The 24,673-nt window shown below is 37.7% G+C and overlaps 1 protein-coding gene across 2 annotated transcripts in view; it reads right to left on the bottom strand.

The window, feature by feature from the left end:
- Positions 1-21,570, bottom strand: part of LOC146483444 (uncharacterized) — a 36,148-nt gene extending 14,578 nt beyond the window's left edge. For both annotated transcript variants that reach the window (XR_014863785.1, XM_085105645.1), the window contains exons 1-10: positions 21,502-21,570; positions 16,023-16,091; positions 12,096-12,244; positions 10,642-10,788; positions 9,205-9,438; positions 8,511-8,739; positions 6,820-7,007; positions 4,422-4,581; positions 3,521-3,749; positions 1,606-1,853 (exon numbers count right to left, since the gene is read on the bottom strand). Coding sequence is in view for 1 of the 2 variants with exons in the window: in XM_085105645.1 (XP_084961771.1) it covers positions 1,606-1,853; positions 3,521-3,749; positions 4,422-4,581; positions 6,820-7,007; positions 8,511-8,739; positions 9,205-9,438; positions 10,642-10,788; positions 12,096-12,244; positions 16,023-16,086 (1,648 nt within the window). In the remaining variant the exon portion in view is untranslated. The remainder of the gene's footprint in view (positions 1-1,605; positions 1,854-3,520; positions 3,750-4,421; positions 4,582-6,819; positions 7,008-8,510; positions 8,740-9,204; positions 9,439-10,641; positions 10,789-12,095; positions 12,245-16,022; positions 16,092-21,501) is intronic.
- Between the last annotated feature and the right edge of the window lie 3,103 nt (positions 21,571-24,673).

Raw genomic sequence — 24,673 nt, 5'->3', positions numbered from 1 at the left:
TTTACTTTTTTAAAGTTTGTAATAAGTGCTAATCGTCCCAGTAGATATTATTGCTTAAAGGGCTTTCAGCATAGAGTTCTTTTGTGCAAATGTAATTTGAAGCTTACAGTTACCAACTACGGCGGGAACAGATTCGATAAGGTAAATTATGACCATCCAGATCGGTCAGTGAAAGGCCATTTTTATTGACAAAAATCTTATTTTAAATTTTTACTTGATTTTAGCTAACGAAATTATATTTTCGACCAAAATTCTAAAAATAGCTCAACTCAGCAAGATGAAAGCTTTATTTTCTAGTGACACAAAAGGAAAGCATTTGACAGGTTATGGCAAATTCCACCTTTGGGAAACTGAAAACTACACAGAAAAACGAGAAGGAACCGCTGGATAGATTTCCCACCAATGGCTAGCTTCACTTTCATTCTTAAGCTCAAATGCCGCCTTTTATACAGTTAAACCAGTTTATACAATGAACGCGTTTTGATTGGTCTAGAGGAGTGTGTGATTAGAGTATAGACGCACGATTGACGTCATCGAGTGGTGTGACCGGCGCACGTGATCAGAGTCTAGAGTCCAGCCAGAGTGACTGGTCAACAAAGTTTTGCAAACTGTTTTTGCGAGTAGCGGACAAACACAGGCAAATTTTCACACGAAAGGAAAACTGCCCAATAAAAAATTGGACAAAGACCGTTGAGAGTGACCTCAACCAGGATAAAAAAAGCTAGAACTTTGTTTTGACGTGAAAAGGAAGCAAATATTTGTCGAAATATGTCGCCGATAGAAATCCGGTAATGGCGAGTAATCGATTACAAATCGCAGTGAAGCGACTAACATGCTAGCGCTGTAATATTTTGGGGTCAAGATTTCGTTCTGGAATAAAGGTTAGTTTTGAAAATACTGTTAGTGAAATTCTTTCGGATTATACTCTAATTTACACGATCACAATTGCGTGTGTGTAGTAGTCTAAAACTGAGTTTGCTGGAAAGTTTTTGACTCAGCTCAGGCAACGCGATGCTCGCTCACGAAATGTGTTGAAATGTCTTGGGTATTGTATAAAACAAATAGATTCCATTTTGCCGTGGGTCTGTATTCTGATAACGCACAGAGGACGTCAAAACGTGGTGAGAACATCAGTCACGCTACTCGCCTGCGGCTCGTAGCGTACTTCTTTGTTCTCACCACGTTTTGACGTCATCTGTGCGTTATCAGAGTACAGACGCACGGCAAAATGGAATCTATTTGTTAAATAGCGGTTGAAGGTCAAAAGTAATTTTGCATTTTCTTTGTTTTTGCTTTACCACGCCCTGCAACTGGTTAACACTTTCTCAACCGATGGGAATCTAAACCAAAAGCAATCGTCAATTCTCGAATGTAATTTGCCGAGAGCGGAGCCGGTTACACGTAACTGATTCGTGCATTGTGTTGTTTACATCTGTTGTGATTGAGAAAAGTAATGCCGCTGCCTCGATGCTCCTTAGCTCTCATTTCGACGTTCGAAATGTTAAATTTCAAAATTTATGATCATATTTTACAAGACGAGGCTTATAAGGATAATTTCTACCATTTGAGTTTTAGTAAAGAAAAGGCGCATAGCATTAATCTTACCAAAGTCAAACGCTGTTCCACTGAGCAGATACTGGATAAGAGCTGCTTTATGCATGGCGTGAGGTGTGTAAGCAGAAGCATAGTAGCTATTATGATGGAATCCAAGGAAATCAGGCTTTAAAACTCCTGCAAAGGCTTCATTAGGCGACAACGCGATAGCATACCATCGGCCAAGTGCTTCCATGTCACGGATTTTCGCCTTCTTTTCTTCTGTTGTAGATGTAGGCATCATAAGAACAGCAAACAACCTATGAGAAATTAGAGTATTGTTTCGAAAAGACGCTTTATAAAAGCACCTCTGACCAATTAAACGCAAAACGAAGCGGAACACAACGAACCCAAAACAAGACATCCCCAACCGGGGCGAAGTGCCGCAAAACCCGAAGGATCTCAACTAAAAGAAAAAAATTGCAGGCTCAGTAGCTGAAAAAAAAGTGAAATTGGTCCTGAGATCGAAATTCTTTCTGTAGTAGAAGAAAAATACGGTAAACACCCAATTAGAGTGTCCCGGCGAAAATTTTGTTTCTGCTACTGTATACATCTTGGGAAAAATCGTTAAAAAATAGACAATCAAATGCAAGTGCTAGAAAATTGCATTTAAAAATAAATTAATTGAGATGTAGTCTAATTCACATTACGGGGCTCAGGTGAAAGAGATTAGATTCTCTAACCACAAGGTGCGTTTAAACTGTTTCAAGTGCTTCAACATGCCTTCAACACAGTTGTTGAACCAAATGTTGGGTTGTTTAAACAGGTCGTTCAACATTGTTGAAAGTGTAATAAAGGTTGAAGGCTTGTTTAAAGTGTGATGAATCAATTAAAATTGGTTTAAACTTTTATTCAACATCCATACGACATTTCCATTGTTCTCGAAAATGTTGAATGGTGTTGAAGCCGTTTGCCAACATTCGTTCAACAAAAGGTGAACGGATGTTAGGCAAATGTTGGACAAATGTTCATATCGGTTTGTTCACAACAAAACACAACAGACCACAACACTTTATTAAAACAGACTGGTAACTTTAAAAATCGATGAGTAACCAGGCATAAATAAAATGTTGCTAAAAAAGACGTTCTCTGGTTAAAAGTTTATAAAAACACTAAGCTTTCGATTGCCAATCTGCAATCTATTGCCAGTCTATTGCAGACTGGCAATCGAAATCTTAGTGTTTTTATAAACTTTTAACCAGAGAACGTCTTTTTTAGCAAGACTTTTAACTGTCTATTTTAATAAAGTGTTGTGTTTTGTTGTGAACAAACCGATATGAATATTTGTCCAAAATTTGCCCAACATCCGTTCAACTTTTTTGAACGAATGTTGGACAAATGTTGAAGCCGTTTAAACGGGTCTTAACCAACACCGAGACTAGTGGCACGCTAAATTGAAGGTCTGCACACCGGTCAAATGCTCTAATCACATCTGACCAACAGGAAGACCAGTGGCAAGCTACATTCAAGGTCTGTACACCGGTCAGAATTCTTAGCCACAATTATCAACCAGGGAAACCATTGGTAACCTACATTCAAGGCCAGTACACCAGTCAGATGCTGTAATCACAACTGACCAACAGAGAAACCAGTGGCAAGCTACATTCAAGATCTGTACACTGTTAAAGTGCTATAATCAGAGCTGACCAACAGGGAGAGTACTGGCAAGTTCAAGTCCGTTCAAACTCTCAAGAAGGTGACCGAAAATCCAGTTTTTAAGATTTTATAAGATTATCTTTTATTATTTTAAGTGCGTTATAACATAACTTTTAATAAACGTGTCAAACATTGATCCCAAAAATGTTATTTAAGCAGCAACTCTATCTTGACTCGAATGAGGGCTTGTAAATAAAATGGGTCACTTTGTTGAGGCATGTAAGCTCCCTTTGTATAGTGTGTATGTAGTTTGCTTTGTTCAAAACCTTACCTCCAAAGGGAAATGGTTCTCAAACGATCGGCGGTTGTTCCAGCGAACTCAAATGGATTTTGATAAACCTCTCCGAAGTCGTTATACCACTTCATGGTAGCAATGGTATCCGACGTTTTACCAGCATCTTGCACCACTTGCCTCAAGACAAAAACTGCGTTCATGAAGCCTGCTCCAGCCTTGTTCATCTCGTGATCCAAAGTACCAATTGCGCTGCCATCAGTGAAACCTGGTACAGAAGTCAAATCTGACAATTAACGTTTTCGCTCTCATAGTACCTATGAAGTAAAAAGTTACTTATGCTTATTTGAAAGGAATTTCAAAGAGAACAAGAATAGCGTTCCTTTTTTGAATATCTTCTCTCGTTCCAGAGGTATTCAAGTTTTTGTTTAAATATTGATGGCGTCACATATCGTTTCAGTGCAAAGATAAATTCCAAAATCAAGAACATCTCGGGAAATATTAGAGTGACCGATGTGGAAAGGAGAACGCCAACGAAAGTGACGGAAGCAAAATGGATACGATACGATGCGGTAACTTCATTTAGACACGGTAATACCATCAGCTACGTATAAATTATCATGAACTAACCATCTATCTATCTAACTACAATTAGACCTTAAAACAATAATTGTAAAGCAGAATCCTCAAGCTGGTTAATAGTTCCAGACAGCAGATTTAAAGAAACAGCGGTGAAGCAACAGGCTGAAATTATAGGTTCTTGCTATTTGGCGAAAAATTCCAGAATTCTCGTGAAAAAATCAAATGGTACGGTAATTTAAAAATTTAAAAACGTTTTTGATCTTTCATCCACCTGACCCATATAGACGCCATTTATTGACTGCTAGCTTTGTGAATGAACAATGCCTTTAAGAAGTGAAAAGATTAGCTGGAAACTGACCTTGATCTTCAATGTATTCAAGAATAAGCTTCATTCGATCTTTTCTCTTGTTATTCAGAGCGTTGATAGCCTCCTTGACTTTCATCTCAGTGTATGGCGTTACTGAACCTAAGGCGTCGGTGAATGTCTGTTGCAATACTGAGTTGCCACCAGCTATCCTCTAGAAAAAGGTTTACAAATTACAAGAAGACATTTCGTTGTAGACTTGCTAAAACCTCATATAATAAGAAACGTCTGTCTGACAATCCCACTTGGTGAACGACACTTGTAGGCCGTTTTCGTGTCAGCATTGACGCGTCAGAAAGGGGGCTGTTGCCGTCAGAATAGCGACCTTTAAGGGGCACTGTCACGGAAATTTTTCTGTGTATTGGTCGCAATTGCTCAAATATTTGACACGGGTACCTTTTCGCTAACATCAAATTACTCTTAAGGCTGGTTTCCATATGATCGCGGATCGCAGATCGCAATAAGGTCTGCGATCGTCTGCGATCGTATGGAAACATACTTCTGCAATCGTCTGCGATCCTGCGATCGTCTGCGATCATCTGCGATCCCCTGCGATCAATTGCGATTGTGCGATCATATGGAAACCAACGTTTTGCGAACGGCGATCGAAACGCATCCCATAATATTTCGAGTTCTCTCCCACGATTCAACGCTCGTGTGTTCGATTGTAGGAACGGTCTACGTATTTCGTTGTCATCATGGCTGAGATGATAGTAATGAGAAATTTATGGAGGAAGTTGCACTTTATGAATGTGTTTACCATCGCAACAGCAAATATTTTAAAGACAAGTACAAAAAGGCCAACTTTGGGGACAAAATCGGGCAGAAGTTTAATTTATCGGCCGGGGAAGCGTAGGCCAAATTTCGCAACAAAAGAACTGCGTACGGTCGTTATCGAATCCAAAACCGATGTTCTCGACGGTTTTGGAGCTGACGACCACGTCGCTTTATGAAAACAGAAGAAGTAAATTCGCTTGCAGCAAAATCTCCACTTTTCCACGTTCGCGATGTTGTTTGCACTTCAGCCTACACGCGCGTGTATATTTGACATTTCTGCTGACCAAAACGTATGGCTACGGTCGGCTCTGCGATCGTTGCGATTATATGGAAACAGCCCTTTTTGCGATCGTCTGCGATTGTTTGCGACCTGCGATCTACGATCGTCTGCGATCATATGGAAACCAGCCTTTAGAGCACCGAGAATACAATATTAAGTGATTTTTCCTGGGAAGAACAAACTTAATCAGTTTTTAGCGATTTCTCCAAATACGTTTGAAGAACTTGAAAAAAGTGGCCAAAAATTTTCAAATTTCCATCCATTTCAATCTTATTTCGCTTATTGGAGGTGGGCGCTTATTATTATTTTAGAGAATAACAAAACAAGAGATAACAAGTTTATTTCGCTTCAACAAGACAGACTAACTGCAAAAGCTAGCATGAGCAAGCCATAAACAACATAAAAGTTTGTTGACTACCGTATCTTAACCGATTTTGGAATACAACTGAGGCTCCTCTTACTTCACGCTGGGCTAGAACAGAAATGTTTTTGCTGGCAGGGGGGTGGGGTTGGTGCTTATCGTCTTTTTGGGCTTTCAGGATAGGCGCTCACTCGAGGTATGCGCTTATTCGAAGGTGGGCGGCAAATCGAAAAAATACGGTATGTCAGCAAAGAACTGCAGCAAGGAAATAGGATGTCTTGGTTGTTTAGGGAAACGAAATTCTGACAAACGCTCGTCGAACTCCAGTACATTGAAGTCGAAAAACTCGAACAAATCGTATGGTAAATCAGGATTTCACGACTTATTTATGTCTTATAACTGAGTAAACATTGAAATAAATGTGATGGTATATTCCCAGCCTGGTGAAGGAATGACAATGATGAATTATTCTAGAAAGTGACACAGGCATACTCGGAAAAAAGAAATCCGAGTGCTCCTATCAGGAGTCGAACCTAAGACCTTCCGATTACTAGTTCGGATGCTCCGAACTAGTAATCGGAAGGTCTTAGGTTTGACTCCTGATAGGAGCACTCGGATTTCTTTTTTGCGAGTATGCCTGTGTCTCTTTCTAGAATAATTCATCATTCTCAACAGTAAACATTCTTCATCACTTATCACCTCTTCATAAGGACTTATGAGAAGACATAAGGATAAAATGGAAGGTAATCAAACAACACACAAACATTTGCAGTCGATTTTTGCAGTGTTTAACGTTTATTATTTCGCGCCACAACCATGTTATCTCCCCAATCTTTCTGCTTGGTATCGGCGTCGCCGTTCTCGTTCTTTTAGCTCCTAGTTAAAACTTTGAATCCGCTTGCCAAGGCAAGTTATCTTTTGATTTTGCTTGTGGCTTTTAACTCTCTTTTTTTCACTCTATAAATTGTTCATACCTGGACGGCCGCATTCTTGTTGGTGGCATCCCCGTTCAGATTAGTCAACTCTGCAGCAGCTACCGCATTCACCTCATTGACACGTGATCGTACGTGGTAATCCAGAGCCATGGGAAGCAGAATCTTTTCCACGACGAAACCAAACTTTTTGTTCTCAAGTTCGGATCTGTCAGCGTATAGTGGAGGACCTTTGGCGTGGAGATACAAAGAATAGCATGGGACGGTACAGTGGCTCCAGATTAGTTTAGTTACAAGACTACAAAGCTTAACATGCTAGACATGATGACTACCTCGGACTAGCTGTTATTTTGTTGTTTTCGAGAAAAAAACAAACGATACTTGCCCCGTGTTCACTAACATATACTGCATGTTACGAAAACATATCTTGCTTTTGGTTTTCAATTCAACTTCATGACCGGCTTAATTTTGACGAGAGGCTCGCCAAAATGGCGTGTCCTATCTCTTACGTATTCGTTTCTAGTAAAGCATAATGTTATGTTACATTTAATTCCTTTTAGATTTAATATGCGGGCGATTACGTTTCCTTGATCATCCTGTTTACAAGACAAATACAACGTGCTGTCATAAACAACGTTATGCTATCGTTTCTTGCTATAACACAAGCAGTTTGTTAAGAGTATTCTGGAAAATATTATAATGCTGAATCTCTGTTATGCTAGTGCAGACATAGGTGAGGTACAAATATTAAAATAACAAGGCATGTTAGAGGTTTCAAGAAAAGTCATATGTATCTACATAATTAAGCATCTTATATTACACAGTTTAAGCAGTTTACACATGCAGTCACCTTAAAGGGAAACTGTCAAGGAGAATTTGCTGTTTTTTAGTAAAAACTGTTCAACGAGCAAAGAACCTCTTTTCTAACATGAAATTACTCTTAGAGCATCAGGAGAAAAATATGAAATGATTTCTCCGAGGAAGAATAAACTATTAATCAGTTGTTGCCAATTCTTCCAAAATACTCGGAAGGGACTTCAAAAAAATTGGCAAATTTTTTCAAGTTGCAATCCATTTTTATCGGCAGCCATCCGCAGCAAAATATGAATGATGCTAGTTTCTGTGCACCTGTAGGGTCATTGGCAGCTAAACTGAACCATTATTTTAACGTTTACATCCATACAAACGTATTTTTGGTTATTCAAAATTAATCTTAAAATAGGTGACACTGCCCCTTTAAGGAGAAGTGTTTAATAAGTAGTGAAAGCGGGGTAAGGATGTTTGCTGAATCTGTTCAAGAACCACTTCTCAACAGAATTGTCAAATAAGTAAAGGCAGTGTGTTTAGCTGTAAATGTCTAAGGCATACGTTACGATCCCTCAGAATGGAGACGTATACTGTAAACATACATAAATAGCTATACCAGATGTAATGGAGGGCTCGTTTGGCTCATTTTCCACTTTTCTTCAGTGTTGGGAAGATTGATTTTAAATAGGTTGTCAATATTCTGGGGGTTAGGATTAGGGTTTGAATCTGAGCCTTCCTTCTTGACTACGAGTGCTAACCTTACTGGATTCTAGTTCCTTCACTGGGTTCAAACAAAAGCAAAAGGTATGCTTTCTTCATTTCAAGCTTTCTCTTTTTCGGGATAATCCAAACGAATTCCTTTCCAAAATAGAAAAACATGATCTAAAAAAGCTAATTTAGAAAATACTGTCGCAAAATTAAAATACCGGTAATCACTCCAGCCGCGCTTTTGGCAATGTTCAGGGCAGTAAACTCTGTATTTGCTCTGTCCACGTAACCCTGTAGAGAATCCCATCTTCGTTTTACGTTTCCTGTAAACTGGTTTGAGGTCTGTGACTGTTTTGTGAACCAGTTGTCCAGTCTAGTTGCAATCAAGTTCATGTCAGCCAATTTGGTCTCACTGGGAATTTGATCAGTGGTAGCTGTTGGAGTGACCTGTTAGGAGCGAAAAGATTTAATTGCACTTATCCTGTTTATTTCTAAGAGGACTCAAGCTGAAGAAGCTGAAAGTAACACAAAAAATTGTTGTTATTACTAAGGATCACACTGAAGTGTTGTCAGTAGGTAGCATATGCGAGAAATGGAAGTTCCTAGGTTAAGATTTCTTCGAGAGAAAAAAGTAATTACACGTGTTTTAAAATAGTTTGTTTGTTACTAAGAATCTAGAGGCCACACAAGTCATACAAGTGAGTTATAAGACATTTAATTCTTCAGTGCTATATTAAGTGCTGGTAGGAAACTGCGGATATCCGAGCATAAGCCATCAAACTCCTGGGGTCGCAGGTTCAAATCCCGACGAAGTCAAAGATTTTTTTCTTGCTTATCAGAAAAAAAGGTTATACGCCTCTATAGTCTTTACGGGCAGATAAACGTCAGTGGAAACAAAATTGAGTTATTCACCTGACTCCAGCGATATGTTTGCTGCCAGAAACTATTTGGAGTGTAAAGTTGAGTTATTGGTGGCACAATCTTGTCACGTGACTGTCCTCTCACTCTGTTCACCAGGCGTAGGAGATCAAAATACAAGGGATGGGTTGTTGATGAAGTTGTTGGTGCGGTTATTTTCATGGTTGTGATGTCTCTTCGGCTGCCTGTTAAAGCTTCATTGTACGAAACCCACATTCCACGCCAGCCCTTAAAATAGGGTAAAATCGTAAAAAACGTGTTGTTATCGGTACTTTTAAAGGAAACCTCCACTCTTGAATTAAATTAACGTTGAATTGTTGAAAATACAATCTAATTTCAAATTTCTTTGGAAAACATTGAAATAATGTTTCTGTGTCGGACAAAACAGAATTTGATTATCGCCTATTTTCAATTTAAATTTCCAGGGCGCCGCCATCTTGAATTTCATGACGCAATACGGCTGCTCAATTGTTTCACACAAAAGAACTTCTACTTACTGACAATAGCGGCGCCCAGGAAATCAAAAATAGGCAATAATCATATCCAATTTTTAGTACACTTGAATGTCAACTCTACTTACTTTTTAAACTAAAATTTAATATTTAGACACTATTTCCGACATTTTACGGTCAATTTGTTGTCGGAGTGGAGGTTTCCTTTAAAGACATGATGCACATAAAGTGGGAAAAATGATAACAAGGCAACTTTATAAAAAAAATGGCATCTAGGGGTAGACAGGTGGGGGAAATAGGAATAAAATGCTCACCATGCAATCAAAAGAATAAGGATATGGAAGCCAGAAAATAGGGAAAAAAATGGTAAAATTGGTGTCATACGTGGTTTAACACTGTTGTAAAATCTCGCCTTTTCCCCTGATTCTGCTGACTTTTTCTAGCTATGTGGATATAGAGAACTTGCCCGAGAACCAAGTGCAGGTAATCTCGGTCTCTTCTCAATTAATGGTAAATTTCTAAAAAAAATACGTTATTTATCATAAGGTGTACCATTCCACAAATGCCACTTATGGGCCTGGACCACATATATAAATATATAAGTATCGGAAACATCAAATCAAGCTGATACTACTTATTCGATGTCATTTACGCGGATTTAAATCACGAGCTACCTAAAAAATTAATTATCTGTCCTTCACTCCCACTTAACCAATACCAAGAACGCTAGCTCTACTTGTCTTGCCCCAGGATTTGTTGGCTGACCAATCATTTTTCAACACCAGCAACTGACGATTGACAATTCATTTGACTCTGAGGAAGACGCTCAGATTGTCGAAACGTCTGTCGAGTGACATCACAAACAGTCCTTCTTAGGACTGACATTCGAATAACCATATTTTACCTACTCATAATTGACTCTAACGTACAAACCATTTACAATAATACTTAAAGGTTAGGCAGAATGAAGTATGAATACCTTGAAATCCAAGTTGATAGTGAACTGTGATATGGTTCCCGTCGAGTCACTGAAAGAGACCGTTAAAGTCTCTCCGGAGCGTTTGTGAGTGTTGTAAAGCCACAGTTTGATTCCTCCTCCTCTAAGTTCTGATCCACGGATGGCCGGCTGACGAAGTGGTAAAACAACAATTATCTTAAAATGTTGTTGCTTCAGTAAAGAATTTGATTGACTGATAAATGAATGTGTCAAGGATTGTGAAGTTTAGCAATATTGTATCTTAGAATAACCACACTTAGGACAAAATCCCGAAGACCTCACGACGGGGAAGTTTGTTATGCAGAGGGGGCAATAAAAGCAAAATCTGAAAGTTGTCGAACTTTATAGCCTGTTTCCTTCGTGTTCATTGAACAACTGTATATTCATACTAATGGCATTTTTTCCTAGCAAATTATTCACAAAATTCTTCCTTAAGATACGAATATGACGCGCTAGAAGGCGACGGAACTAACGGCGAATAAAAGTGGTATAGTTCTTTTAAAAGTATTATTATAACTACTGTTTTCACTATAACCTTAACTTCTGCTACTACCACCATTACTACTATTAGTCAGTATAAACTATTGCTATTATTATTGTAATTGTTATTATTACTGATATTATTATTATTATATGGCAGTATGTTAACATCTGAATGCCAGATATAAAATAAAAATCACACAAGGAGCTAGGCGGGAACCCGTGACTAGCCCTGTGTTTAAATTTACAATAAAATCATGTAATAAACAAGAAAATCGATCATTATTATTCAACCATTATTTCAATCATTATTTTATTATTATTCAACCATTATTATTAAATCAATTATTATTATTACTATTATTTATATTATTTATATTATTGTTATTATTATTATTATTATTATTGTTGTTGTTGTTTTTCCTTAAGGACCTTATTTTTACTTCCAAATATTTTTTAGTCAGAAGAGGGAATCTGATGATATGTTTTTTTTATTACAAATAAGAATAGCAATGTAACTTTATGACATTTGCTTTTTTTCTCTTTAAAAAAAATTGTGCTTGAAAGTAACTTTCCTTCTAATCGAAATGAATTGTAAATAGGTTTTAATAGTTCTTTTTTTCTACTTTTGACTTCTTAATAGCAATTTCCTTGGAATATGTTAATAAAGAGATTGTTTGTTATTAATTGTGTGGTTGTGTGGTATATACTACGGCTTGTGTGGTATATACTGAAACGGTGAAAGTGATGGTTAGTTACCTCACCGCCTCGCGGCTCGGTAAATATCCTTCACTATTCACCTCCACTTCAGTGAATAATTGCTAATTATTATTATTATTATTATTATTATTATTATTATTATTATTATTATTATCATCATTATTATTATTGTTGTTGTTGTTATTATTAAAACAATAATTATCGTCAAATGTTGAATAACTCTTTCAGAAACTTACAGAAATTGAATGCGTGATTTCATCACCACTAGCCCATGTCCACTTCATAGAGTGTGTGCCGTCTTTATAACGAGTTGTTGAACGTGCCAGTGTCGAGGTCGAGGACGCACTGAAGGCAGTCAAGTGACTGGCCTGCTCGAAGGTATAGACTGCAATGAAAACAACAAAAAGACGGATAAAAAGGGATTTAAGTCTCAAACCTACTGAGTGGTAAATTTGTGGACAACTGTGTTTTCACATTCGCGGAAGGAAGAGGCCGGGGAAAGCAATAGTCAAAGATCGACTTCAGATCGTCCACCGTTATTTCATGACAACAAGACAATAAACTTGCATTAAGTTTCAACGCAGTAACTTACATATGTGACTACAAACCTAGTTTGTCCTGCGACTTCGTCGATTGCTTTCTTTATCAAATATAGGACCCGTGCGGCCGCACGCGCACTTTCATTGCAAAACTTTCAAAATTTTATTCATGTAAGAGGGCCGTACGCATAGGAGCAATCGGGGCAAAAAACAGCCAAACGGTCCTTCTAGACACAAAATTTGAACGATTTTGGTGGACGTAGCTAATCTAAATTCTTCCTTAAAGCAATAGAGTAGTAACAAGTAACATTGATGATTAATATTTTACTTGAGAGATTTGTAGCAGGTTGTTCAGTAGTCATCTCCTCTAAATCAACTATTAAGAGTTTTAGCATGTTCATATCACAAAATACTTAATGACTTAGCCAGACCGGTCCCGGCGGAAAACAGTTGGGTTTCTTGTCACGGCGTACGGACCGAGTAAGGCGAGGTCCGTTCGCCAAGACCTCGTGCCAAACAATATCATCATCTCAGTCCGACCTCGGTACATAGAGGCGGGAAAGTAGGGTTTCAGTGGTCTACATTTATCTCCAGCATCTCTCTTGTTGTAATGTCCTGATCTTTCAAGTCCTTCTTCACCCAATTCATAATTTCTCCAGCATATATGATGAGTGATTTGGTCCAGGTGTTGATTCCTTGTATTAAGTTCCTACCGTTCATTCTGAATCCGCGACCTTCCTGACCAATTCAGGTATTCTTTGCTGAACTTATCCTTTATCTGATCATGAAGCATTTAATCTGCCTCCATGACTCCTAGCTATTTTTAACCACCGCCCGCACTTAAGAGGCATCAAAAGATTTTAAAGAAGGAATGAGGACTGAACGTAAGGAAGAGCGGCGAGGGAGGGTGTTGTATGGCCAGTTCTACAGACAAATGGAGAATGAAAGAAATGAGTAGACCTGGACATGGTCCTGGAGAGGAGGACTTAAGAGAAAATAAATCAAGTGTCATGATCAAATGAATTTAGCTCAGACCACTAACTGGGGACACTACCCAGATCGAATTGGAATTAGAAATGTTGGTTTTTGAGGAGAGGAGAAACCGGAGTACCCGTAGAAAAACCTCTCGGAGCAAGGACGTGAACCAACAACAAACTCAACCCACATATCACGCAAAGTCCGGGAATCGAACCCGGGCTACATTGGTGGGAGGCGAGTGCTCTCACCACTGCGCCATCCCTGCTTCCCACAAATGAGGACTGAAAGTAAGGAAGAGTGGAGAGGAGAAACGGAGTCCTAGATAATTACTGCTCGATACCAGGCAACAAGAACAATCATATCAAAGCAAGTATAGAGAGATTCTAGGATGTGTCAGCAGGGGAATGAAACAGCCGCACATTGTGAGTGGGTGCCCCAAACAGGCTCAATGGGAGTACAAGAGGAGGTACTTTCAGCCAGGGAAAAATGGTTTGAACATGTACCGGAAGCCGTTTTGAATGAAAACTGCCAATTACCCAGGGACTATATTGTCCAGAGCGGCAACAAGATCCGAGGAATGAGATCTGATCTGTGGTTATGAACAAGTGAGAGCAAACGTACCAAATACTTGATATGGAAGTCCCAGAACACACGGCTGTAAGGGAAAAAGAGGCGAGGAAAAGCTAGACAAATACCAGGACCTAGAAAGGGATGTTGGGAAGATGTGGAGGGTTGAGGTAGTCCCAATGGTAAAAGGGCCTTCACCAACAACCTCAAGGAGGCTAGAAAGCAACCTTAGGTGCATTGGTGTAGACATTGTAACAGCAGCAAAAAGGGAATTGTCAAGTGTCAAGCAGTGTCTTGTGGGTGTCAGGTGTTCACCCACTGCAGTTAATGATGCCGCTTCTAACGTTGTTATACTGTTTGAGGTTAATGTAGTGGTAAATTTTGTTGCGGTTCATCGTTGTAGACACAGTAATAATAAAGTGTATTGTATCACGATGTTCTCATTTGAGATGTAGATCGCGACGTTTTGACTGCTTGCTGCTAGTCTTCTTCAGGCGGTGAGGTCGACGATTACGCGGCACCATATGTATCACGAAGGTCGCCTGTGATTGGTCCATTTTGACCCTCCACTGTTCCATTGTTCCGGTGAGAAGTTGTTCCCTCAGTGGTCCACTGCTGTACCGTATTCCTGTTGTGTTTTTTTTTTATCTTGGGCATACACGCTTCAGGAACTCCATTTTCCCTAGGTGAAGTCTTATGTAGATAGCTTCCTTGACTCTACGTGTGTACCAGTGGGGGTCTCGACTAATAAACTTTACCTCGTCCCAGATCGGATAGTGGCCAGCCTCGTTAGCGTGTTCAGAAATGACGGAGGTCTGGGTACGGGCGAATAGTATATCCCTGTCGTGCTGTTTGAACCTGTCCTGCATAAGACTCCCTGTTTCCCTGTTGAAAACTCTAAGGGAATCCTCTAGAACACGCCATCTTGTTTAATCGGATCGACGGTGTCCCTGGTCACACCAAGTATGATCGAAGTGTCGTGTTGAAATTGAAGACGATGCGAATACTTTGTTCTAGTTAGAGCCGGAGAGGCTCCGATACTACCTAGATAAGTGGTAGAATGGCGGTGGATTTGAACTCTGTCATGGGCTTTCTTGTTGGGGCTGTTCTTGTCTTTGTGATCTTCTGCACGAAGGAGGAGGGATATCCGTTAGAAATAAGTACAGATGACAGATTTTTTTCTCCTTACAGAAAACTGATGGTTTGGTAACGAGACGTTTTGCCTGGTCGTACAGACACTTCACAATACCGCGTTTAACTGATTGAGGATAGTGTGAATCATACGCTAAGTATTGATCAGTATGTGTTGGTTTCCTGTAGGGACTGGTCGTAAGGCTGTCTTTTTCTTCTCTACATACTGTTATTTCCAGAAAGGCGATGTAGCCGTTATTCTCGATCTCCATGGTGAAACGGATGGATGGCTGTTGACTGTTGAGATGCCAGTAAAAAGCTGTCAAGACTATCTAAAGTATACCGATGAAGGATGGTGCAAGTATCGTCAACGTAGCCCTTCCAGATCTCAGGCTTGCAAGGCGTGGACTCTATTGCTTGTTCTTTAATATCTCTTCTATCAAATATCTCTGTTTGAGGCTAGTTCCAAAGGTTTTTGCCGTCTCTCCGATCTGACCCTTTCCACAGTCCTTGCAGTGCACTTTGTACACTACCCCGAGTTTCTTCTCCTTGACTGTGGGGTTTTTAGTTCTACCAGTTGTTGTCTGGTAGTGATAACGTTCCAACCCATTCTTTTCTATTAAACCCCTGCCCAGGTCATGTGACAGACTTTTACAGTCCAATGCTGGAGAAAAATTCCGTAAGACAGTCGGAATCTGCTTCGTCTCTAAACATATTCGCATCATTAAACATCATGATTAAGTAACTGGGATTTTTTTTATTAATTTTAAACATTGGAGGATCAGGAAACATCTTTAGTAATAGACGAAACTAGTTTTGTGGTCGCAAACGCGTTGAAAAATTGTAAATTTTTCCAAATCAGCATGAGCTTTACTGGAAATTTGTTGGCTTCGACTAGATGAAGATGATTATGGTATTAGAATTGAGAATAGACTTTAAAAACGATACCGGTTCTCGCTGCATGAATTTCTCTTAAAGACAGCAAAATAAAGACCACGGAATACCACTCCATTCAACCTGTTGGTGAAACAACAAAAGCATTATTTAATTAAAACTGTGCATTTTTTCGCATTATCTAAGCATACTGTAAAATATTCCATTGCACTCGATGACAATCAAAGCGATGGGCGTCATTTTATGGTTGTACAGTGTTTTCTTTAAGGCGGGGGTACACCTGAAAGCCGTTTTCACGGCGCTTAAATTCGGTCAAATGGAAATATCTTGTTCGCATTTCAAGCAATACAAGGACCCTCCATTCATTACACAAATCAATGTTTTGGGTGTTTTATAAATTTTTGGGTGATTTTTAGGTATATTTGGAAAGAAATAATTTTTCTTGAAGGATTGGTAAAATTAAAAGAAATAAGAAATGTTGAAGATTTAGGGATGTTTTAAAATTAGAATTTGTAGTTAATAATTAATAGACGGACACCAAGTTAGTCCACTAGAAACCTGGGGTGCTCTTGCATGGGTATCAACTGTCTGTTAGCGTTCCAAAAATCATTTTCGTTCTTCTATCTATTCTTAAAACCTCTTCAAATTTCACTAAAATTCAGGTAGAGCCCCGCATTAATGGTTTGTGATTTCACATCCAGCAAACCCTCTCACAATAAGGTTTTCCTCTAACGTCCAGCCAGATTCACGAAGCCCTAAGTAAGTTAAGATGCCGACGTAAGAATTGTTTTTAACAAAATCCCATTGTTGGAATAACAACAGATTATTGCTCGGAAACAATACTTAAGGGACATCTTAACTAAGGAGTGTTTCGTGAATGCGGCTCCTAATTCAAGAAATAAGACAGCATCGTTCCCATTATAACAACTTGAACAAAATAACGTCTCGTCTGCAAAATCTCAGATTAATGAACCACATAGAAAGGTCTAAAAAAGTCAAAACTCAGTAGTTACAAGCCTAGATAATTTAACAACAACTTTATTAACATTTTTTATATACAGATTGTATTGTCTGAACACTTAAAGGTTTTTATTATAACAGTTTGTTTCTTACAATCCGTCTATTATGGATCCTATAGTATATAACCTCATATAACCTCTTATATACCCTGCACATAATAAAATAAACTACTTGCCTAATCAACCATACAAGTATTACAAATATTATATTCAACATATCATCTGACGAGATTCAGTGCGATAGTCACCATTTTTTGTTTTCTTCCGCGTTGTTGTTGGGTAATTCGTCAATTCCTGTTTAAGAACCACCCGCTATAAATATCGACTATCGTCGTTTGGACGAAAAAAAAAAATGAAATCCGTCGAACTTTCTCAGAAAAATGGGAAGCAGGCAAATTGCTAAAAGTGTGCCCTAAAATGGCTGCTGAAAGCCCTCTCAGAGCGGCAAAACCAAGATGGTCGCACTACAGCTAAAATACGAATCGAACTGAGCTGAAAGTTATATTTATGTGAATCACTTATATAGACTATTCTTCTGAGAAAGTTTGAGGAATTTCATTGTTTTTCGTCCAAACGACGAGAGTCGATATTTGTAGAGAGCGGTTCTTAAATTTAAATAACCACACGTAAGACGCAATCCTTAACCAATCGAAGGTTTAACTTTGAGGAAACGCATTAACTTTTTATGTTACTGATCACCCGTACGAAACAAAAGACATTAAAGCAGAAGGTCGTTCACTAATAATAATAATAATAATAATAATAATAATAATAATAATAATAATAATAATAATAATAATAATAATAATAATAATAATAATAATAATAAAGGTTTAGATATATATAGGCAAGTGAAAAGAAACGATAAAAACGAGCAACGTTTCGGAGTCGTCATGACGCCATTATCAAGTTCGACATAAACTAGCTATTTGCGTGACATTACAAATTCAGATATTATGTTAATTTTGGTGAACTATTTCTGACATCGTCTTCATTTCTATTACTTCGAATTTGGCGTCATGACGACTCCGAAACGTTGTTCGTTTTTATCGTTTCTTTTCACTTGCCGAATAATAATAATAATAATAATAATAATAATAATAATAATAATAATAATAATAATAATAATAATAATAACAGTGACGTTTTAGGCACATGTTTAGGGAGAAGTTTTATTCAATAAATGAAGTGGGCGTTTTCATTTACATAATTTTCTCATTTTTTTCTTTTTATTTTATTGCTTTTGTAACCTTTTATCACCAAGTTATCAAGAGTTAGATTTTAAGTACTTTTAAGTATAAAATAGCTTTAATAGAGCAGTTTAGTTCCTCTAAGACCACATAGGCTGCTCTGTGCGCCCTATGTGGTTCGTGATTAGCATTCTTACGTTTTGCACTGAATAATAATAGTAACAATTAACAATTATTCACCGAAGTGGAGGTGAATAGTGATGGATATTCACCAAGCCGCGAAGCGGCAAGTTAGATATCCATTACTTTCACCGTTTTAGTATACATGTATACCACACAAGCTGAATAACAAGCCGATCAAAAAGTTATTTTATTTCTGACAATATACCGACAATTGGTATGAAATTTTAAAATCTCGCGCGCCACGCGGTAAGCGATTTCTTATTGTAGTAAGTTCTGTCTTGCTTTCTTGCAGACAAATAAAACTCTTGGAGACACTTGTTTAGTTCCTACAGTGTCATTTCTTCTATTTTTCTGAGAAATTCGACATGTTGTTGAAACCATGCTGAATAATATTAGGTGTTTCATTATTTTCATTGAAATTTTACTGCTCCGGGCAGTTTTCGTAAACAAGGGATTGTATTTCCATTTTTCGCCCTAGAATATGAGGTTGAAAAGATTAAATAACTTACCATGAATGCCGTCAAACCAAACTTTGCTGCCATTTCTGTATTTTTTTTTTAACAGCCGCCTCGTTTATCGAAATAACTTCCTCTTAAACGGGAAGCCATCTTGTTTCTCTTCGGTTGCTCGGAGGTCGGAATAGTACTTGGCTAATCACCTCCGAGCTAGCCAATCAGCGCGCGCGAAAAGCACTATTCACCTGTGTGGTATATACTTTTAATAAAAAATAATGATAATAATAATAATAATAATAATAATAATAATAATAATAATAATAATAATAATAATAATAACAACAATAATCATCATCATCATCATCATCATCAAGCACAAGTTGTGCTCATTTTTCTTTCTTTCGTGCGTGCTGAACAAAAAGCGATGTTTGGAGTTAAATCGCTATGAATATTCATGACGATAAACTAATGATTTGGTTTCTACTTGGATTTAAATATTGAATTATACTAGGCAAAGAGGTGAGACTTCAAGCTTTAAGTCTGTTGATTTTGAAAAAAATAAAAAACAGCATGAAATTAGCTTTTATTTTTACCTCGCTTATTATTGGCCGCTAGTTCGATTGCTATCGGTTCGTTTTCCAAACTGAACAACAGTGTAGCCTTTGTAATGAAATATTTGTGAAGAAATGAAAACTTGCTATCTTTTGCTATTTCCCAGATATGGAAAATGCATAATTAAATTCGTTCTTCCCTGTACAGCATCATCCATTCATTTTCCATGGTCAAAATAGATGCGCGTACTTGTTAAAACATAATTTTCAAATGATTTAGTTTGCCAGCAAAACTTTAATTGAAATGGATCGGAAACTATCAAAATGTTTGCTTAGATAACTTCGAAATTGCTTTTCGCCAAAAAGGGTGGAAGGCAAATATAGAATCGTTGTTCTCGGTAATGAGAAGTGAATTTGTTGTGGGCGTAAAAACGAATTACCTGCTGATCGACACAAAAGGAAAAAAACAACAAAGGCTTCTTGGGTTGCACCAAACACAAAAAGAAATACCTTACGTACTTGAAGAGGCAAATTATCACGCTGACAGAAAGTTGAATATTACTTACTGGCGAAATGGTCATTTACTAAACTCGACACGCAAAGAAAAACACAGGTGAAAGGTAAAAGATTTAGATACCGGGCACCGCATCACTAGCTTGGCATTACCAATTGAGTCTTTAAAAACCGCTTTCTGAGAAAGTACGTAAATAATCGTGATTGAAGGTCTTCACTCTTTTGTACCTGTGAAAGAATTCAATTAACCCCAAAACGTTTCTTCCGCTCAATTACTCCAAAATTCTGGTTCGGAATTTAATAATCGATATTTCCCTTTTTTTTGTTTTTTGCATGGCCTGCAGGATTTCACATTTTACTTATCTGCGAAAATTAAACAACAATCTTTAGAAAGATAATAAATCAAAAAACTTAGTAACTTTGACTTTGTTAGTTTTAAAAATAATTTTTAAAAACCTACAAGCGTATCTCAGCGAAGTTAGAGGAAAAAGCGGTTGCGAAATATTCTACCACTCACGGCGTCATTTTAGAGTCAATCCAATTCCTGATTCTTTTGCCTGCGTGGTTATGTGGATGGAAAAGGTGACAATGGTTCTTTTCATTCTTTGAGATTAGTGACCGTTGGTGACTATCGTCCTTTCTGGAAAACGTTGAAAATATTTGAAACGCGAATCCAAGTCAGACGATCGACACTACCAAGTAAATCATGGTCTATGGGCTTTCTCTACGTAAAGGTAACAGTGTGCGAGCAATAATTCATATTTCAAACTATTGTAGCCCAGTTATACTGTTAAATATATACATGACTCCCTTCACCACACCATTGCTTTACTCGTTCTGATGAGGTGCTAGCTTTCAAAACGACAGCTTCTCTAAGTCTCTATACGAAGGTAAGTTCCCCTTAATAATTCAGTTGTTTTAACCGCCCACTGACGCAGCAGTAAAGCGTTCTTTAAAACTGAAACCTTCAACATTTTAGTGGTTATAGGTCACAAACTTATGTGATAATCTCAAGTTTGAAGTTAAAAATAGAAACAGAAAAAAAAAGACAAAAGAAAAGATGTGGGAAATAAACTCCAAATAACCACACTGTTTAGAAGAACTGTTAAAATGTCATTAAGCGTCTGTTCAACTGTTCTTAAGACCTTTCTTGGTCCTATTTGCACTTTGTTTTAAAAAGGCAACTGAAAACTCCTTAGATGAACAACCTGGATACGAAGCAACAAAACAGTGCCTTCTACTGGATTTAAATATATGGCCTTTAAATAACAAATGTAGAAAAATTCCTTTACTAGCACTTTTAACTCGTCCAATTTTTTCTCTATTGTACATCCCTTCTTCTATACCATTCTTTTTTTTTAATTTACTAATTGTCAAAGGCCATATTTTAGAAGAATTTATTCAACTGAAGACTATTTCTATAGAGAAAAATTCCCTAATTATTCTAGTATGAAGGAAGGACCGAGATCCTCGTCAAATTGTGGGTGGGAAAGTTTGCGGTTGTGCTTCATATATTTGTTCTAGCAATTCTGAAGAGGAGAATAGAAACCAATATCACAATTGAAAACATTTGTCAGATAGAGAGGCTTAAAAGGTAAAAGTAAAAGTTGTGAGGGTCTTACCTTGATTTGATTCTTTCAATCTTCTTAGTATCTTCGAGTGCGTTCTTTGAAAAGCACCAAACACGCGACTGCAATCGTACTTATAGAAGCAGATTGGCCAAAAAAGTCTTATTCCGGTTTCCGCTTGACCGATTCTAAATGATCTCATTATGCTTAACCAATTACATTCAGTTCCGTCACTTGAGAAGGATGCATTTAATTTTCATGAGGACAAAAAAAATTCTTGTGCAGCGAGGCGAGGCCTTATTAAGTTTTTAAGAAGAACTGACCTTTCAACTGAAAAAGCCCCGTCAAATTTGACACATGACCCGCAATCTTTAACCAATCATAATATTTCCTTAACTCTGAGAAAAAGCATCAAGTTTCCATGTCAATGACCATCTGTGTTTTCCTTAAGAATAATCTAAATACCTTTCTACTCATTTCATCTTTCGATTGTGTGTGTTTTACACAAAGCAACTTTTAGAGTTAAGAATTTTTATCTGACTTAGACCGTCCTACAACATAACATAATCTGTTTTTTTTCAATCGCAGTTATGTATTTATGGCTATTTACTACAAATCATATAAAGATCTACCTCCTCCAAAAACAAAAACAAAATTACTTTGATGTTAAAATTGCTAAATAATGCTATGGTTCGATTTAACAGTGATGATTTTTTGGCATTTGATTTTAGAAGGGTTTTGCTGAATATTGTGCTAGACTCATCCAAAGTACTGTGACTATTCACCTGAACACTGGTTTTAAGTCTAAGTCTACTGTTTGGATAATTGACAGTTTCACCAATAAATGCGTGGGTTTTCCTCGTGGTTATGGTCTTTTATTGTGCTTGTTCGGTTACTGAACTCATTTAGCAAACTGTTGAACAATACAACCTGTGTGCCGCTTTAAATATAAAACGAACAAATGAAAATTTTCGTATAAAACAAGATCTAAACCAATAAAAAGGATTTGATTATCCAACGCTGAAAGAATCAATTTAAAAAGAATTGAATAAGGTGAAAGGTTAAGGAAAACGTTTCATCACTCGAGAGGGGTGCGTTTAATTTTCATGATGACTTAGACTAATTATAAATATCTTGTGACGAACGGGAAGATCTTATTCAAATTTTTAAGAACTGTCCTTTCAACTGGAAAAAAAAGTCTGTCAATTTTGACATGCTTCCAAGGGTTTAACATCTGGTTTTTGCAAGTTTAACATTATGTGCTTGTTCGGTTACTACATTCAGTTAGTAAACTGTAGAACAATATAACCTGTGTAGAAACGAATGAAAATTTTGCTAAAGCAAGATATAAAGTAATAAAAATGATTCTAAGGCCCTTGATTGTCAACCAATGAAAGAATCAATGAAAAAGAATTAAATAAACTAAAATTTTCGTGTGTCATTGTATTGTAGGGGATAGTTTTATTTTGCTGAACGCTAATCTAGATAAATAGGTACTATAAACCACAATCCACCCCGGCGAAGTGGAAACTTTCTAATGTATCAAGCTATCCTGTTATTCATGTTTCCGCGGTCGACGTCCTCTCGTCCCAATCTCAAACTGTTCTTTTAAAATACAAATTTCACATGGCATTTGACCGGAAACAATAGAAAAGACGAAAACCGCATGGATGCATGTACCTCCCGAGAGCTTCAATAACAAAATAGTCATATCGTTGGCAAAACGGCGAATGGGCGACACGATTTCGTGCGTAAAGGCCAAACCCGTAGATGAAAACGAATCCCTCCTATATTTTGAGGGAATGTATTGGCACAATAAACGCAAGCATTCCTTCACAAATGGAACCCTTATATTTACTCACGCCATTCCCATATCCTACAGCTGCGTTAATCAGCACTCAAATGAATCGAAACTCTCTAAAATTTGCCCAACTAAGAGTTTAATCGCCTATCCATACGAGATGTAAATTGCTTACGAAACATTTTTGCGATTTAATCTTAATGGCCGTTTAAGACGGTTATTTCAAGTTGAGTTTGACGGTATCAAAGATTTGAAAGCCTTCTATGGTCATTGTCCTTCTGAACACCATAAATTTGCTTCTTTTCAGTGATTTCTATCGTGTGGTGTGCAATAATCTCGTCAATTCGTGAGAACAATCAAATTGACCGTCTTTTCGTGGATAAGACGTTAGTTTCTAATTAAAAGATACTGCGGTGCTGTTTCGTTAGGGAATGGAAATGATTCGGTCTGACGGAGGGATAACGCTCAAAACGTCAGCACTCGAATCCCGAGGTTTTTTTTTTCGTGTGACTTTCAAGCATTTACTAACCCTATCCTCATAAATCTAATTAATCGACCTTTACGTCTTCTTCTTTCTAAAATATTAGCGCACATGTAGTTTCTATCGAAAACAGGTGGTTATTTTCGAGGCTATCCATCAACTAAGACGGACCGTAATTAATTAACCCATTTTACTTCTATTAACGTGTCGCAGGCGTTCAAAATATACGCTGAAATATGTGCTTCTGTGTAGAACATGGTGAGTGGTCAAAATGATTTTACACCTATGGAAAATTTGCCGTCATTTCTTAAAATGCATAATTCATGTTAAAGTTTTGAAGAATTTTAAAAGCGAACATTTAATAGTACGCTTTATGATCAAAAAAATCAAAACATGCTGTTAATCAACTTTCGCATTTCTTTCAAGACAAAAAGTAGAAAGGAGAAATTTTGGAAGAACGGTTTATTTTGCCACGAACATGTAAGAGCAATACCTGCTGATAGACACAAAAGGATCACGAGACCATAGCTCTTTGGTTGCAAAGGATGCAGGGATGGCGCAGTGGTGAAAACACTCGCCTCCCACCAATCTGGCCCGGGGTCGATTCACGGACTCGGCGTCATATGTGGGTGGAGTTTTGATTCTCGTCCTTGCTCCGTGAGGTTTTTCTCCGGGTACTCCGGTTTTCCCCTCTCCTCAAAAACCAACATTTGTAAATTTCAATTCGATCTGGATAGTGTCCCCAATTAGTGCTCTGCGCTAGATACATTTGACACTGAAACTGAAGTAATTTATTTTATTTTAAAAGAAAATACTACGAGAGAAAATTCATTGCTGGAGAATTACCGCTTTTACCTTTGACAAAGTAGAGACTCTAGTTTCAAACACGGGTTGGGTTGCTGGCCTCAACTCTTTAAGAAGAAAAACGTTTAAGGGTATCACAT

Source organism: Pavona decussata, unplaced genomic scaffold (genome assembly GCF_977016875.1).
Source record: "Pavona decussata unplaced genomic scaffold, jaPavDecu1.1 SCAFFOLD_38, whole genome shotgun sequence".
In the NCBI taxonomy this organism is placed as follows: Eukaryota; Metazoa; Cnidaria; class Anthozoa; order Scleractinia; family Agariciidae; genus Pavona; species Pavona decussata.
Note: the sequence above shows the minus strand (reverse complement) of the source record. Positions and strands in the feature narration are given on the sequence as shown.